Raw genomic sequence first — 21,209 nt, 5'->3', positions numbered from 1 at the left:
GGGAAGGGGAGAGAGTAGTGGAAGGGGAAGTGGAGGTGGTAGTGGAAGGGGAAGTAGAAGTGGAGGTGGAAGGGGAAGGAGAAGTGGAAGGGGAGGGAGGTGGTAGTGGAAGGGGAAGGGGAGGTGGTAGTGGAAGGGGAATGGGAGGTGGTAGTGGAAGGGGAAGTGGAGGTGGAAGGGGAAGGGAGGTGGTAGTGGAAGGGGAAGTGGAGGTGGAAGGGGAAGGGGAGGTGGAAGGGGAAGGGGAGGGGAGGTGGAAGGGGAAGGAGGTGGAAGGGGAAGTGGAGGTGGTAGTGGAAGGGGAACGGGAGGTGGTAGTGGAAGGGGAAGGGAGGTGGAAGGGGAGGTGGAAGGGGAAGGGGGTGGAAGGGGAAGTGGAGGTGGAGGTGGTAGTGGAAGGGGAAGTGGAGGTGGAAGGGGAAGTGGAGATGGTAGTGGAAGGGGATGGGGAGGTGGTAGTGGAAGGGAAGGGGAGGTGGTAGTGGAAGGGGATGTGGAGGTGGTAGTGGAAGGGGAAGTGGAGGTGGTAGTGGAAGGGGAAGGGGAAGGGGAGGTGGAAGGGGAAGGGGAAGGGGAGGTGGTAGTGGAAGGGGAAGGGGATGTGGAGGTGGTAGTGGAAGGGGATGTGGAGGAGTTAGTGGAAGGGGAAGGGGAAGGGGAGGTGGTAGTGGGAGGTGGTAGTGGAAGGAAGGGAGGTGGTAGTGGAAGGGGATGTGGAGGTGGTAGTGGAAGGGGAAGGGGAGGTGGAGGTGGAAGGGGAAGGGGAGGTGGTAGTGGAAGGGGAATGGGAGGTGGTAGTGGAAGGGGAAGGGGAATGGGAGGTGGTAGTGGAAGGGGAAGTGGAGGTGGTAGTGGAAGGGAAGGGAAGGGGAGGTGGTAGTGGAAGGGGAAGTGGAGGTGGTAGTGGAAGGGGAAGGGGAAGGGGTGGTGGTAGGGAAGGGGAAGGGGAGGTGGTAGTGGAAGGGGAGGTGGTAGTGGAAGGGGAAGTGGAGATGGAAGGGGAAGGGAGGTGGTAGTGGAAGGGAGGTGGAAGGGGAAGGGGAGGTGGAAGGGGAAGGGGAAGGGGAGGTGGAAGGGGAGGTGGTAGTGGAAGGGGAATGGGAGGTGGTAGTGGAGGTGGAAGGGGAAGGGGACGTGGAAGGGGAGGTGGAGGTGGTAGTGGAAGAGGAAGTGGAGGTGGAAGGGGAAGTGGAGATGGTAGTGGAAGGGGATGGGGATGTGGAGGTCGTAGTGGAAGGGGAAGGGGAGGTGGTAGTGGAAGGGGAATGGGAGGTGGTAGGGGAAGGGGAAGTGGAAGGGGAAGGGGAATGGGAGGTGGTAGTGGAAGGGGAAGTGGAGGTGGTAGTGGAAGGGGGAGGTGGTAGTGGAAGGGGAAGGAGGTGGTAGTGGAAGGGGAAGGGGAGGTGGTAGTGGAAGGGGAAGGGGAGGTGGTAGTGGAAGGGGAATGGGAGGTGGTAGTGGAAGTGGAGGTGGAAGGGGAAGGGGAACGGGACGTGGAAGGGGAGGTGGAGGTGGAAGAGGAAGTGGAGGTGGAAGGGGAAGTGGAGATGGTAGTGAAGGGGATGGGGATGTGGAGGTGGTAGTGGAAGGGGATGGGGAAGGGGCGGTGGAAGGGGATGGGAGGTGGTAGTGGAAGGGGAGGTGGAGGTGGTAGTGGAAGGGGAAGGGGAGGTGGTAGTGGAAGGGGAAGGGGATGTGGAGGTGGTAGTGGAAGGGGATGTGGAGGTCGTAGTGGAAGGGGAAGGGGAAGGGGAGGTGGTAGTGGAAGGGGAATGGGAGGTGGTAGTGGAAGGGGAAGGGAGGTGGTAGTGGAAGGGGAAGGGGAAGTGGTAGTGGAAGGGGAAGGGGAGGTGGTAGTGGAAGGGGAGGTGGTAGTGGAAGGGGAAGGGGAGGTGGTAGTGGAAGGGGAAGGGGAGGTGGTAGTGGAAGGGGAAGGGGAGGTGGTAGTGGAAGGGGAAGTGGAGGTGGTAGTGGAAGGGGAAGGGGAGGTGGTAGTGGAAGGGGAAGGGGAGGTGGTAGTGGAAGGGGAGGTGGTAGTGGAAAGGAAGGGAGGTGGTAGTGGAAGGGGAGGTGGTAGTGGAAGGGGAAGTGGGTGGTAGTGGAAGGGGAGGTGGTAGTGGAAGGGGAAGGGGAGGTGGTAGTGGAAGGGGAAGGGGAGGTGGTAGTGGAAGGGGAAGTGGAGATGGTAGTGGAAGGAGAAGGGGAGGTGGTAGTGGAAGGGGAAGGGGAGGTGGTAGTGGAAGGGGAAGGGGAGGTGGTAGGGGAAGGGGAGGTGGTAGTGGAAGGGGAAGGGGAAGTGGAGGTGGTAGTGGAAGGGGAAGGGAGGTGGTAGTGGAAGGGGATGTGGAGGTGGTAGTGGAAGGGGAAGGGGAAGTGGTAGTGGAAGGGGAAGGGGAAGTGGAGGTGGTAGGGGAAGGGGATGTGGTAGTGGAAGGGGAAGGGGAGGTGGTAGTGGAAGGGGAATGGGAGGTGGTATTGGAAGGGGAAGGGGAAGTGGTAGTGGAAGGGGATGTGGAGGTGGTAGTGGAGGTGGAAGAACATAAGGAACTTGTCTGCATTAGAGACCATCATTGGCTAAAGAAAATTGTGATAAATAAAAAAGTATACCAGTTTCATTTCAGGACCAACAAATTGACAGCTGTGCCATATAGATTGCAAAATAGTTGGGAAGAGATTTTCGATGTACTGATTCCATGGCACATGGTTTATGAATTGACACGCAAAACAACGCTGGACTCAAAACGGTTTATCTTTAATTCTATGAGAATAAAAAGGTTCGGAACTTTAGTGAAACAGCAATGTTGAAAAATATATGGCAAATAGAAACTGGATGGTGTTCAGAGATAGATGGGAGGGGTTGAGAGGAGCTGAAGGGTGGGACTGGATGGTGTTAAGAGATAGATGGGAGGGGTTGAATGGAGCTGAAGGGACTGGATGGTGTTCAGAGATAGATGGGAGGGGTTGAGTGGAGCTGAAGGGTGGGACTGGATGGTGTTCAGAGATAGATGGGAGGGGTTGAGTGGAGCTGAAGGGTGGGACATGATGGTGTTCAGAGATAGATGGGAGGGGTTGAGTGGAGCTGATGGGTGGGACTGGATGGTGTTAAGAGATAGATGGGAGGGGTTGAATGGAGCTGAAGGGTGGGACTGGATGGTGTTCAGAGATAGATGGGAGGGGTTGAGTGGAGCTGAAGGGTGGGACTGGATGGTGTTCAGAGATAGATGGGAGGGGTTGAGGGAGCTGAAGGATCAGACTGGATGGTGTTCAGAGATAGATGGGAGGGGTTGAGGGGAGCTAAAGGATGGGACTGGATGGTGTTCAGAGATAGATGGGAGGGGTTGAGGGGAGCTGAAGGGTGGGACTGGATGGTGTTCAGAGACAGACGGGAGGGGTTGAGGGGAGCTGAAGGATCAGACTGGATGGTGTTCAGAGATAGATGGGAGGGGTTGAGTGGAGCTGAAGGGTGGGACTGGATGGTGGTCAGAGATAGATGGGAGGGGTTGAGTGGAGCTGAAGGGTGGGACTGGATGGTGTTCAGAGACAGACGGGAGGGGTTGAGGGGGACTGAAGGGTGGGACTGGATGATGTTCAGAGATAGATGGGAGGGGTTGAGGGGAGCTGAAGGGTGGGACTAAAAACAAACAATAGATAACTAATGTAAAATATACTGTGTCCGTAACATGTATATAGTATGTATAAACTGGAAGTAGAAGCCTAAGTGTTGTTGTCCATTAGTTTACTGCAATTAGGGGAGGGGTGGTAGGGTTAGGGAAATATAATAAAGAAAAATATATTTAAAAAAATATATATATATATTTAGCTCCCCATACTCTAAATCACCAGGGTCAACAGTCTCCCCCCTAGCTCCCCATACTCTAAATCACCAGGGTCCACTGTCTCCCCTCTAGCTCCCCATACTCTAAATCACCAGGGTCCACTGTCTCCCCCTAGCTCCCCATACTCTAAATCACCAGGGTCAACAGTCTCCCCCCTAGCTCCCCATACTCTAAATCACCAGGGTCCACTGTCTCCCCCTAGCTCCCCATACTCTAAATCACCAGGGTCAACAGTCTCCCCCTAGCTCCCCATACTCTAAATCACCAGGGTCAACAGTCTCCCCTCTAGCTCCCCATACTCTAAATCACCAGGGTCAACAGTCTCCCCTCTAGCTCCCCATACTCTAAATCACCAGGGTCAACAGTCTCCCCCTAGCTCCCCATACTCTAAATCACCAGGGTCCACTGTCTCCCCCTAGCTCCCCATACTCTAAATCACCAGGGTCAACAGTCTCCCCCCTAGCTCCCCATACTCTAAATCACCAGGGTCCACTGTCTCCCCCTAGCTCCCCATACTCTAAATCACCAGGGTCCACTGTCTCCCCTCTAGCTCCCCATACTCTAAATCACCAGGGTCCACTGTCTCCCCCTAGCTCCCCATACTCTAAATCACCAGGGTCCACTGTCTCCCCTCTAGCTCCCCATACTCTAAATCACCAGGGTCCACTGTCTCCCCCTAGCTCCCCATACTCTAAATCACCAGGGTCAACAGTCTCCCCCCTAGCTCCCCATACTCTAAATCACCAGGGTCCACTGTCTCCCCCTAGCTCCCCATACTCTAAATCACCAGGGTCCACTGTCTCCCCTCTAGCTCCCCATACTCTAAATCACCAGGGTCCACTGTCTCCCCCTAGCTCCCCATACTCTAAATCACCAGGGTCAACAGTCTCCCCTCTAGCTCCCCATACTCTAAATCACCAGGGTCAACAGTCTCCCCTCTAGCTCCCCATACTCTAAATCACCAGGGTCAACAGTCTCCCCTCTAGCTCCCCATACTCTAAATCACCAGGGTCCACTGTCTCCCCCTAGCTCCCCATACTCTAAATCACCAGGGTCAACAGTCTCCCCCCTAGCTCCCCATACTCTAAATCACCAGGGTCCACTGTCTCCCCCTAGCTCCCCATACTCTAAATCACCAGGGTCCACTGTCTCCCCTCTAGCTCCCCATACTCTAAATCACCAGGGTCCACTGTCTCCCCCCTAGCTCCCCATACTCTAAATCACCAGGGTCCACTGTCTCCCCCCTAGCTCCCCATACTCTAAATCACCAGGGTCAACAGTCTCCCCCCCTAGCTCTCCATACTCTGAATCTCACAGGGTCCACTGTCTCCCCCCTAGCTCCCCATACTCTAAATCACCAGGGTCCACTGTTTCCTCCCTAGACCTCCCACATACTAACTCCATGATAACTATCCCCACATCGATCGCTGTGTTTGTCTGCGTGTGTGTTTGTGTGCATGTGAGGAGATTAGTGTATTCTTTTCAGCAGAGAGCTAGCTGGGGAGATGCAGCAGAGAGCTAGCCGGGGAGATGCAGCAGAGAGCTAGCCGGGGAGATGCAGCAGAGAGCTAGCCGGGGAGATGCAGCAGAGAGCTAGCTGGGGAGATGCAGCAGAGAGCTAGACGGGGAGATGCAGCAGAGAGCTAGCCCGGGAGATGCAGCAGAGAGCTAGCTGGGGAGATGCAGCAGAGAGCTAGCCGGTTAGATGCAGCAGAGAGCTAGCTGGGGAGATGCAGCAGAGAGCTAGCCGGTTAGATGCAGCAGAGAGCTAGCTGGGGAGATGCAGCAGAGAGCTAGCCGGGGAGATGCAGCAGAGAGCTAGCCGGGGAGATGCAGCAGAGAGCTAGCCGGGGAGATGCAGCAGAGAGCTAGCCCGGGAGATGCAGTAGAGAGCTAGCCGGGGAGATGCAGCAGAGAGCTAGCCCGGGAGATGCAGTAGAGAAGCTAGCCGGGGAGATGCAGCAGAGAGCTAGCCGGGGAGATGCAGCAGAGAGCTAGCTGGGGAGATGCAGCAGAGAGGTAGCCGGGGAGATGCAGCAGAGAGCTAGCCGGGGAGATGCAGCAGAGAGCTAGCCGGGGAGATGTTCCCTTCTTCATTCATCCATCCTTTCCATTGCTGATTTACTATGGTGTGAGATAGAGGGAGAGAGAGATAAAGAGAGAGAGATGGAGATAGAGAGTAAAGAGAGAGAGATGGAGATAGAGAGTAAAGACAGAGAGATTTGGTGAGAAAGAGAATTAGAGAGTGTGAGAAACTAGTGTGAATGCTTGAGATTAGAGGACAGGCCTCAGGTGGAACTGATAGGAAACTAGTGTGAATGTTTTAGTGTAGAGGACAGGCCTGTTATATGTGCGATATTTCTATGGTTCCTGTTCTTAATTTTAGATTTAGCATTTTTTACTTTAAGTTTTGTACACCACCCTCAAACAGCTAAAAATACAATATTTTTGGTAATTGAAAATATATTTCACAGCGTTCTCTATGCTTTGTTTTGTCACATAAACAGAAATATGATGTTAACTATTCGTATTTTAGAAAACATGAAATGGCGGAGCGATTTCTGCATAGGGCACCTTGAAATCTTGACTCATTGTTGTCAGATACACTACTTCGATACTAGATAAAAGAAGTCTTCTGAACGGTCTTGAGTGGTCCTTTAAACACCTAAACTTTAACCTCTAACCCCTGACCTCTGACATCTTATCTCCAGAAGAACGAGCGAAGAAGTTACGCAGTACGATCAGACGGAGCACGGAGACGGGCATCGCTGTGGAGATGAGAAATCGAGTCACGCGACAGGGTAGCAAGGAGTCCACCGACGGCAGCACCAACTCCAACAGCTCAGACGGAACGTACGTTACTAATACTGTAATTATATTACCATCCATCTGTCATTATATTACCATCCATCTGTCATTATATTACCATCCATCTATCATTATATTACCATCCATCCATCTATCATTATATTACCATCCATCTATCATTATATTACCATCCATCTATCATTATATTACCATCCATCTATCATTATATTACCATCCATCCATCATTATATTACCATCCATCTATCATTATATTACCATCCATCTATCATTATATTACCATCCATCTATCATTATATTACCATCCATCTATCATTATATTACCATCCATCTATCATTATATTACCATCCATCTATCATTATATTACCATCCATCTATCATTATATTACCATCCATCTATCATTATATTACCATCCATCTATCATTATATTACCATCCATCTATCATTATATTACCATCCATCTATCATTATATTACCATCCATCTATCATTATATTACCATCCATCCATCTGTCATTATATTACCATCCATCTATCATTATATTACCATCCATCTGTCATTATATTACCATCCATCATTATATTACCATCCATCTATCATTATATTACCATCCATCCATCTGTCATTATATCACCATCCATCCATCTATAATTATATTACCATCCATCCATCATTATATTACCATCCATCCATCTATCATTATATTACCATCCATCCATTATAATTATATTACCATCCATCTATCATTATATTACCATCCATCCATCTGTCATTATATCACCATCCATCCATCTATAATTATATTACCATCCATCCATCATTATATTACCATCCATCCATCTATAATTATATTACCATCCATCCATCTATAATTATATTACCATCCATCCATCTATCATTATATTACCATCCATCCATCATTATATTACCATCCATCTATATTACCATCCATCCATCTATCATTATATTACCATCCATCCATCCATCATTATATTACCATCCATCCATCTCCATCATTATATTACCATCCATCTATCATTATATTACCATCCATCCATCTATCATTATATTACCATCCATCTATCATTATATTACCATCCATCTATCATTATATTACCATCCATCTATCATTATATTACCATCCATCTATCATTATATTACCATCCATCTATCATTATATTACCATCCATCTGTCATTATATTACCATCCATCCATCTATCATTATATTACCATCCATCTGTCATTATATTACCATCCATCTATCATTATATTACCATCCATCCATCATTATATTACCATCCATCCATCATTATATTACCATCCATATTATTACCATCCATCTATCATTATATTACCATCCATCCATCATTATATTACCATCCATCTATCATTATATTACCATCCATCCATCTATCATTATATTACCATCCATCCATCATTATATTACCATCCATCTATCATTATATTACCATCCATCCATCTATCATTATATTACCATCCATCTGTCATTATATTACCATCCATCCATCTATCATTATATTACCATCCATCTATCATTATATTACCATCCATCTGTCATTATATTACCATCCATCCATCTATCATTATATTACCATCCATCCATCATATATATTACCATCCATCTCTATCATTATATTACCATCCATCCATCTATCATTATATTACCATCCATCTATCATTATATTACCATCCATCCATCTATCATTATATTACCATCCATCCATCATTATATTACCATCCATCTATCATTATATTACCATCCATCCATCTATCATTATATTACCATCCATCCATATCATTATATTACCATCCATCTATCATTATATTACCATCCATCCATCATTATATTACCATCCATCTATCATTATATTAACATCCATCTATCATTATATTACCATCCATCCATCTATAATTATATTACCATCCATCCATCATCATTATATTACCATCCATCTCTATCATTATATTACCATCCATCTGTCATTATATTACCATCCATCTATCATTATATTACCATCCATCTATCATTATATTACCATCCATCCATCTATCATTATATTACCATCCATCTATCATTATATTACCATCCATCTATCATTATATTACCATCCATCCATCATTATATTACCATCCATCTATCATTATATTACCATCCATCCATCTATCATTATATTACCATCCATCTGTCATTATATATCCATCCATCATTATATTACCATCCATCTATCATTATATTACCATCCATCTATCATTATATTACCATCCATCTATCATTATATTACCATCCATCCATCTATCATTATATTACCATCCATCTATCATTATATTACCATCCATCCATCTGTCATTATATTACCATCCATCTGTCATTATATTACCATCCATCTATCATTATATTACCATCCATCTATCATTATATTACCATCCATCTATCATTATATTACCATCCATCTGTCATTATATTACCATCCATCCATCTGTCATTATATTATCCATCCATCTATCTTATATTATATCCATCCATCTATCATTATATTACCATCCATCTATCATCCATCCATTTATATTACCATCCATCCATCATTATTATTTACCATCCATCTATCATTATATTACCATCCATCTATCATTATATTACCATCCATCTATCATTATATTACCATCCATCCATCTATCATTATATTACCATCCATCTGTCATTATATTACCATCCATCCATCTGTCATTATATTACCATCCATCCATCATTATATTACCATCCATCTATCATTATATTACCATCCATCTATCATTATATTACCATCATTATATTATATTACCATCCATCTATCATTATATTACCATCCATCTATCATTATATTACCATCCATCCATCTATTATATTACCATCCATCCATCATTATATTACCATCCATCTATCATTATATTACCATCCATCTATCATTATATTACCATCCATCTATCATTATATTACCATCCATCTATCATTATATTACCATCCATCTATCATTATATTACCATCCATCTGTCATTATATTACCATCCATCTATCATTATATTACCATCCATCCATCTATCATTATATTACCATCCATCTATCATTATATTACCATCCATCCATCATTATATTACCATCCATCTATCATTATATTACCATCCATCCATCCATCATTATATTACCATCAATCTGTCATTATATTACCATCCATCCATCTATCATTATATTACCATCCATCCATCATTATATTACCATCCATCTATCATTATATTACCATCCATCCATCTATCATTATATTACCATCCATCTATCAGTATATTACCATCCATCCATCTATCATTATATTACCATCCATCTATCATTATATTACCATCCATCCATCTATCATTATATTACCATCCATCTATCATTATATTACCATCCATCTGTCATTATATTACCATCCATCCATCTATCATTATATTACCATCCATCTGTCATTATATTACCATCCATCCATCTATCACTATATTACCATCCATCCATCTATCATTATATTACCATCCATCTGTCATTATATTACCATCTATCTATCATTATATTACCATCCATCTATCATTATATTTCCATCCATCTATCATTATATTACCAGCCATCCATCTATCATTATATTACCATCCTTCTATCATTATATTACCATCCATCTATATTACCATCATTATATTCCATCTATCATTATATTACCATCCATCTATCATTATATTACCATCCATCTATCATTATATTACCATCCATCTGTCATTATATCATCCATATCATTATATTACCATCCATCTATCATTATATTACCATCCATCTATCATTATATTACCATCCATCTATCATTATATTACCATCCATCTATCATTATATTACCATCCATCTATCATTATATTACCATCCATCTATCATTATATTACCATCCATCCATCTATCATTATATTACCATCCATCTGTCATTATATTACCATCCATCTATCAATATATTACCATCCATCTGTCATTATATTACCATCCATCCATCTATCACTATATTACCATCCATCCATCTATCATTATATTACCATCCATCTGTCATTATATTACCATCTATCTATCATTATATTACCATCCATCTATCATTATATTTCCATCCATCTATCATTATATTACCAGCCATCCATCTATCATTATATTACCATCCTTCTATCATTATATTACCATTCATCTATCATTATATTACCATCCATCTATCATTATATTACCATCCATCTATCATTATATTACCATCCATCTATCATTATATTACCATCCATCTATCATTATATTACCATCCATCTGTCATTATATTCCCATCCATCCATCTGTCATTATATTACCATCCATCTATCATTATATTACCATCCATCTATCAATATATTACCATCCATCTATCAATATATTACCATCCATCTATCATTATATTACCATCCATCTATCAATATATTACCATCCATCTATCATTATATTACCATCCATCTGTCATTATATTACCATCCATCCATCTGTCATTATATTACCATCCATCCATCATTATATTACCATCCATCTATCATTATATTACCATCCATCTATCATTATATTACCATCCATCTGTCATTATATTACCATCCATCCATCTGTCATTATATTACCATCCATCTATCATTATATTACCATCCATCCATCTGTCATTATATTACCATCCATCTGTCATTATATTACCATCCATCCATCTATCATTATATTACCATCCATCTATCATTATATTACCATCCATCTATCATTATATTACCATCCATCTGTCATTATATTACCATCCATCCATCTATATTACCATCCATCCATCTATCATTATATTACCATCCATCCATCTATCATTATATTACCATCCATCCATCTATAATTATATTACCATCCATCCATCTATAATATATTACCATCCATCCATCTATCATTATATTACCATCCATCCATCATTATATTACCATCCATCTATCATTATATTACCATCCATCCATCTATAATATATTACCATCCATCCATCTATCATTATATTACCATCCATCTATCATTATATTACCATCCATCCATCATTATATTACCATCCATCCATCTATCATTATATTACCATCCATCCATCTATAATTATATTACCATCCATCCATCTATTATATTACCATCCATCCATCTATCATTATATTACCATCCATCCATCTATCATTATATTACCATCCATCTGTCATTATATTACCATCCATCTATCATTATATTACCATCCATCTGTCATTATATTACCATCCATCCATCTGTCATTATATTACCATCCATCTATCATTATATTACCATCCATCTATCATTATATTACCATCCATCCATCATTATATTACCATCCATCCATCATTATATTACCATCCATCTGTCATTATATTACCATCCATCCATCATTATATTACCATCCATCCATCATTATATTACCATCCATCTATCATTATATTACCATCCATCCATCTGTCATTATATTACCATCCATCCATCTGTCATTATATTACCATCCATCTATCATTATATTACCATCCATCCATCTGTCATTATATTACCATCCATCTGTCATTATATTACCATCCATCCATCTATCATTATATTACCATCCATCTATCATTATATTACCATCCATCTGTCATTATATTACCATCCATCCATCTGTCATTATATTACCATCCATCCATCTATAATTATATTACCATCCATCCATCTATCATTATATTACCATCCATCCATCTATAATTATATTACCATCCATCCATCTATAATTATATTACCATCCATCCATCTATCATTATATTACCATCCATCCATCATTATATTACCATCCATCTATCATTATATTACCATCCATCCATCTATAATTATATTACCATCCATCCATCCATCATTATATTACCATCCATCTATCATTATATTACCATCCATCCATCATTATATTACCATCCATCCATCTATCATTATATTACCATCCATCCATCTATAATTATATTACCATCCATCCATCTATAATTATATTACCATCCATCCATCTATCATTATATTACCATCCATCCATCTATCATTATATTACCATCCATCTGTCATTATATTACCATCCATCTATCATTATATTACCATCCATCTGTCATTATATTACCATCCATCCATCTGTCATTATATTACCATCCATCTATCATTATATTACCATCCATCTATCATTATATTACCATCCATCCATCATTATATTACCATCCATCTATCAATATATTACCATCCATCCATCTATCATTATATTACCATCCATCTGTCATTATATTACCATCCATCCATCATTATATTACCATCCATCTATCATTATATTACCATCCATCTATCATTATATTACCATCCATCTATCATTATATTACCATCCATCTGTCATTATATTACCATCCATCCATCTGTCATTATATTACCATCCATCTATCATTATATTACCATCCATCCATCTGTCATTATATTACCATCCATCTGTCATTATATTACCATCCATCCATCTATCATTATATTACCATCCATCTATCATTATATTACCATCCATCTATCATTATATTACCATCCATCTGTCATTATATTACCATCCATCCATCTGTCATTATATCACCATCCATCCATCTATAATTATATTACCATCCATCCATCTATCATTATATTACCATCCATCCATCTATAATTATATTACCATCCATCCATCTATAATTATATTACCATCCATCCATCTATCATTATATTACCATCCATCCATCATTATATTACCATCCATCTATCAATATATTACCATCCATCCATCTATCATTATATTACCATCCATCTGTCATTATATTACCATCCATCCATCTGTCATTATATTACCATCCATCCATCATTATATTACCATCCATCTATCATTATATTACCATCCATCTATCATTATATTACCATCCATCTATCATTATATTACCATCCATCTGTCATTATATTACCATCCATCCATCTGTCATTATATTACCATCCATCTATCATTATATTACCATCCATCCATCTGTCATTATATTACCATCCATCTGTCATTATATTACCATCCATCCATCTATCATTATATTACCATCCATCTATCATTATATTACCATCCATCTATCATTATATTACCATCCATCTGTCATTATATTACCATCCATCCATCTGTCATTATATTACCATCCATCCATCTATAATTATATTACCATCCATCCATCTATCATTATATTACCATCCATCCATCTATAATTATATTACCATCCATCCATCTATCATTATATTACCATCCATCTATCATTATATTACCATCCATCCATCATTATATTACCATCCATCTATCATTATATTACCACCATCCATCTATCATTATATTACCATCCATCCATCCATCATTATATTACCATCCATCTATCATTATATTACCATCCATCCATCATTATATTACCATCCATCCATCTATCATTATATTACCATCCATCCATCTATAATTATATTACCATCCATCCATCTATAATTATATTACCATCCATCCATCTATCATTATATTACCATCCATCCATCTATCATTATATTACCATCCATCTGTCATTATATTACCATCCATCTATCATTATATTACCATCCATCTGTCATTATATTACCATCCATCCATCTGTCATTATATTACCATCCATCTATCATTATATTACCATCCATCTATCATTATATTATTCCATCATTATATTACATCCATCTCATTATATTACCATCCATCTGTCATTATATTACCATCCATCCATCATTATATTACCATCCATCCATCATTATATTACCATCCATCTATCATTATATTACCATCCATCCATCTGTCATTATATTACCATCCATCCATCTGTCATTATATTACCATCCATCCATCATTATATTACCATCCATCTGTCATTATATTACCATCCATCCATCTATTATATTACCATCCATCCATCTATCATTATATTACCATCCATCTGTCATTATATTACCATCTATCTATCATTATATTACCATCCATCTATCATTATATTTCCATCCATCTATCATTATATTACCATCCATCTATCATTATATTACCATCCATCTATCATTATATTACCATTCATCTATCATTATATTACCTTCCATCCATCTGTCATTATATTACCATCCATCTATCATTATATTTCCATCCATCTATCATTATATTACCATCCATCTATCAATATATTACCATCCATCTGTCATTATATTATCCATCCATCTGTCATTATATTACCATCCATCTATCATTATATTACCATCCATCTATCAATATATTACCATCCATCTATCATTATATTACCATCCATCTATCATTATATTACCATCCATCTATCAATTATATTACCATCCATCCATCTATCATTATATTACCATCCATCTGTCATTATATTACCATCCATCTGTCATTATATTACCATCCATCCATCATTATATTACCATCCATCTATCATTATATTACCATCCATCTATCATTATATTACCATCCATCCATCTGTCATTATATTACCATCCATCTGTCATTATATTACCATCCATCCATCTATCATTATATTACCATCCATCTATCATTATATTACCATCCATCTATCATTATATTACCATCCATCTGTCATTATATTACCATCCATCCATCTATCATTATATTACCATCCATCTATCTATTATATTACCATCCATCCATCCCATCCATCCATCTATCATTATATTACCATCCATCCATCTATCATTATATTACCATCCATCTATCATTATATTACCATCCATCCATCTATCATTATATTACCATCCATCCATCTATCATTATATTACCATCCATCCATCATTATATTACCATCCATCCATCTATCATTATATTACCATCCATCTGTCATTATATTACCATCCATCCATCTGTCATTATATTACCATCCATCCATCTGTCATTATATTACCATCCATCCATCTATCATAATTATATTACCATCCATCCATCTATAATTATATTACCATCCATCCATCTATCATTATATTACCATCCATCTATCATTATATTACCATCCATCCATCTGTCATTATATTACCATCCATCCATCTATCATATTATATCCATCTATCCATCCATCCATCTATAATTATATTACCATCCATCTATCATATATTACCATCCATCTATCATTATATTACCATCCATCTATCATTATATTACCATCCATCCATCTATCATTATATTACCATCCATCCATCATTATATTACCATCCATCCATCTATTATATTATATTACCATCCATCCATCTATCATTATATTACCATCCATCCATCTATCATTATATTACCATCCATCTATCATTATATTACCATCCATCTATCATTATATTACCATCCATCTGTCATATATTACCATCCATCCATCTGTCATTATATTACCATCCATCTATCATTATATTACCATCCATCTATCATTATATTACCATCCATCCATCATTATATTACCATCCATCCATCATTATATTACCATCCATCTATCATATATTACCATCCATCTATCATTATATTACCATCCATCTATCATTATATTACCATCCATCTGTCATTATATTACCATCCATCCATCTGTCATTATATTACATCCATCTATCATTATATTACCATCCATCCATCTGTCATTATATTACCATCCATCTGTCATTATATTACCATCCATCCATCTATCATTATATTACCATCCATCTATCATTATATTACCATCCATCTATCATTATATTACCATCCATCTATCATTATATTACCATCCATCCATCTGTCATTATATTACCATCCATCCATCTATATATTATATCTACATTATATTACCATCCATCTATCATTATATTACCATCCATCCATCTATAATTATATTACCATCCATCTGTCATTATATTACCATCCATCCATCTATCATTATATTACCATCCATCCATCATTATATTACCATCCATCTATCATTATATTACCATCCATCCATCTATAATTATATTACCATCCATCCATCCATCATTATATTACCATCCATCTATCATTATATTACCATCCATCCATCTATCATTATATTACCATCCATCCATCTATAATTATATTACCATCCATCTATCATTATATTACCATCCATCCATCTATCATTATATTACCATCCATCCATCTATCATATATTACCATCCATCTGTCATTATATTACCATCCATCTATCATTATATTACCATCCATCTGTCATTATATTACCATCCATCCATCTGTCATTATATTACCATCCATCTATCATTATATTACCATCCATCTATCATTATATTACCATCCATCCATCATTATATTACCATCCATCTATCATTATATTACCATCCATCCATCATTATATTACCATCCATCTGTCATTATATTACCATCCATCCATCTGTCATTATATTACCATCCATCCATCTATCATTATATTACCATCCATCCATCTATCATTATATTACCATCCATCCATCTATCATTATATTACCATCCATCCATCTATCATTATATTACCATCCATCTGTCATTATATTACCATCCATCTATCATTATATTACCATCCATCTATCTATTATATTACCATCCATCTCTATCATTATATTACCATCCATCCATCATTATATTACCATCCATCTATCATTATATTACCATCCATCCATCTATAATTATATTACCATCCATCCATCTATCATTATATTACCATCCATCCATCTATCATTATATTACCATCCATCTATCATTATATTACCATCCATCTATCATTATATTACCATCCATCTGTCATTATATTACCATCCATCCATCTGTCATTATATTACCATCCATCTATCATTATATTACCATCCATCTATCATTATATTACCATCCATCCATCATTATATTACCATCCATCCATCATTATATTACCATCCATCTATCATTATATTACCATCCATCTATCATTATATTACCATCCATCTGTCATTATATTACCATCCATCCATCTGTCATTATATTACCATCCATCCATCATTATATTACCATCCATCTGTCATTATATTACCATCCATCCATCTATCACTATATTACCATCCATGCATCTATCATTATATTACCATCCATCTGTCATTATATTACCATCTATCTCATTATATTACCATCCATCTATCATTATATTTCCATCCATCTATCATTATATTACCAGCCATCCATCTATCATTATATTACCATCCATCTATCATTATATTACCATTCATCTATCATTATATTACCTTCCATCCATCTGTCATTATATTACCATCCATCTATCATTATATTTCCATCCATCTATCATTATATTACCATCCATCTATCAATATATTACCATCCATCTGTCATTATATTCCCATCCATCCATCTGTCATTATATTACCATCCATCTATCATTATATTACCATCCATCTATCAATATATTACCATCCATCTATCAATATATTACCATCCATCTATCATTATATTACCATCCATCTATCAATATATTACCATCCATCCATCTATCATTATATTACCATCCATCTGTCATTATATTACCATCCATCCATCTGTCATTATATTACCATCCATCCATCATTATATTACCATCCATCTATCATTATATTACCATCCATCTATCATTATATTACCATCCATCCATCTGTCATTATATTACCATCCATCTGTCATTATATTACCATCCATCCATCTATCATTATATTACCATCCATCTATCATTATATTACCATCCATCTATCATTATATTACCATCCATCTGTCATTATATTACCATCCATCCATCTGTCATTATATTACCATCCATCTATCATTATATTACCATCCATCCATCTATCATTATATTACCATCCATCCATCATAATTATATTACCATCCATCCATCTATCATTATATTACCATCCATCCATCTATAATTATATTACCATCCATCCATCTATCATTATATTACCATCCATCCATCTATAATTATATTACCATCCATCCATCTATAATTATATTACCATCCATCCATCTATCATTATATTACCATCCATCTGTCATTATATTACCATCCATCCATCTGTCATTATATTACCATCCATCCATCTGTCATTATATTACCATCCATCCATCTATAATTATATTACCATCCATCCATCTATAATTATATTACCATCCATCCATCTATCATTATATTACCATCCATCCATCATTATATTATTATCATTATATTACCATCCATCCATCTATAATTATATTACCATCCATCCATCCATCATTATATTACCATCCATCTATCATTATATTACCATCCATCCATCATTATATTACCATCCATCCATCTATCATTATATTACCATCCATCCATCTATAATTATATTACCATCCATCCATCTATAATTATATTACCATCCATCCATCTATCATTATATTACCATCCATCCATCTATCATTATATTACCATCCATCTGTCATTATATTACCATCCATCTATCATTATATTACCATCCATCTGTCATTATATTACCATCCATCCATCTGTCATTATATTACCATCCATCTATCATTATATTACCATCCATCTATCATTATATTACCATCCATCCATCATTATATTACCATCCATCCATCATTATATTACCATCCATCTATCATTATATTACCATCCATCTATCATTATATTACCATCCATCTATCATTATATTACCATCCATCTCTGTCATTATATTACCATCCATCCATCTGTCATTATATTACCATCCATCTATCATTATATTACCATCCATCCATCTGTCATTATATTACCATCCATCTGTCATTATATTACCATCCATCCATCTATCATTATATTACCATCCATCTATCATTATATTACCATCCATCTATCATTATATTACCATCCATCTGTCATTATATTACCATCCATCCATCTGTCATTATATCACCATCCATCCATCTATAATTATATTACCATCCATCCATCTATCATTATATTACCATCCATCCATCTATAATTATATTACCATCCATCCATCTATAATTATATTACCATCCATCCATCTATCATTATATTACCATCCATCCATCATTATATTACCATCCATCTATCATTATATTACCATCCATCCATCTATAATTATATTACCATCCATCCATCCATCATTATATTACCATCCATCTATCATTATATTACCATCCATCCATCATTATATTACCATCCATCCATCTATCATTATATTACCATCCATCCATCTATAATTATATTACCATCCATCCATCTATCATTATATTACCATCCATCCATCTATCATTATATTACCATCCATCTGTCATTATATTACCATCCATCTATCATTATATTACCATCCATCTGTCATTATATTACCATCCATCCATCTGTCATTATATTACCATCCATCTATCATTATATTACCATCCATCTATCATTATATTACCATCCATCCATCATTATATTACCATCCATCCATCATTATATTACCATCCATCTGTCATTATATTACCATCCATCCATCATTATAATACCATCCATCCATCATTATATTACCATCCATCTGTCATTATATTACCATCCATCTGTCATTATATTACCATCCATCCATCTATCATTATATTACCATCCATCTATCATTATATTACCATCCATCTATCATTATATTACCATCCATCTGTCATTATATTACCATCCATCCATCTGTCATTATATCACCATCCATCCATCTATAATTATATTACCATCCATCCATCTATCATTATATTACCATCCATCCATCTATAATTATATTACCATCCATCCATCTATCATTATATTACCATCCATCCATCATTATATTACCATCCATCTGTCATTATATCACCATCCATCCATCTATAATTATATTACCATCCATCCATCTATCATTATATTACCATCCATCCATCATTATATTACCATCCATCTATCATTATATTACCATCCATCCATCTATAATTATATTACCATCCATCCATCCATCATTATATTACCATCCATCTATCATTATATTACCATCCATCCATCATTATATTACCATCCATCCATCTATCATTATATTACCATCCATCCATCTATAATTATATTACCATCCATCCATCTATCATTATATTACCATCCATCCATCTATCATTATATTACCATCCATCTATCATTATATTACCATCCATCCATCATTATATTACCATCCATCCATCATTATATTACCATCCATCTATCATTATATTACCATCCATCCATCATTATATTACCATCCATCTGTCATTATATTACCATCCATCTGTCATTATATTACCATCCATCCATCTATCATTATATTACCATCCATCTATCATTATATTACCATCCATCTGTCATTATATTACCATCCATCCATCTGTCATT

General features: G+C 37.5%; 1 protein-coding gene across 1 annotated transcript in view; it reads left to right on the top strand.

The window, feature by feature from the left end:
- The window catches only part of rims3 (regulating synaptic membrane exocytosis 3), a 207,612-nt gene that overhangs the window by 118,059 nt on the left and 68,344 nt on the right, over positions 1 to 21,209 (top strand). Inside the window, exon 2 of the mRNA XM_065020030.1 lies at positions 6,548 to 6,689. Within this exon, the coding sequence (XP_064876102.1) occupies positions 6,548 to 6,689 (142 nt within the window). The remainder of the gene's footprint in view (positions 1 to 6,547; positions 6,690 to 21,209) is intronic.

This window comes from Oncorhynchus nerka, linkage group LG7 (assembly GCF_034236695.1).
Source record: "Oncorhynchus nerka isolate Pitt River linkage group LG7, Oner_Uvic_2.0, whole genome shotgun sequence".
NCBI classification, from domain to species: domain Eukaryota; kingdom Metazoa; phylum Chordata; class Actinopteri; order Salmoniformes; family Salmonidae; genus Oncorhynchus; species Oncorhynchus nerka.
This window is presented reverse-complemented; position numbering and strand designations above follow the sequence as displayed.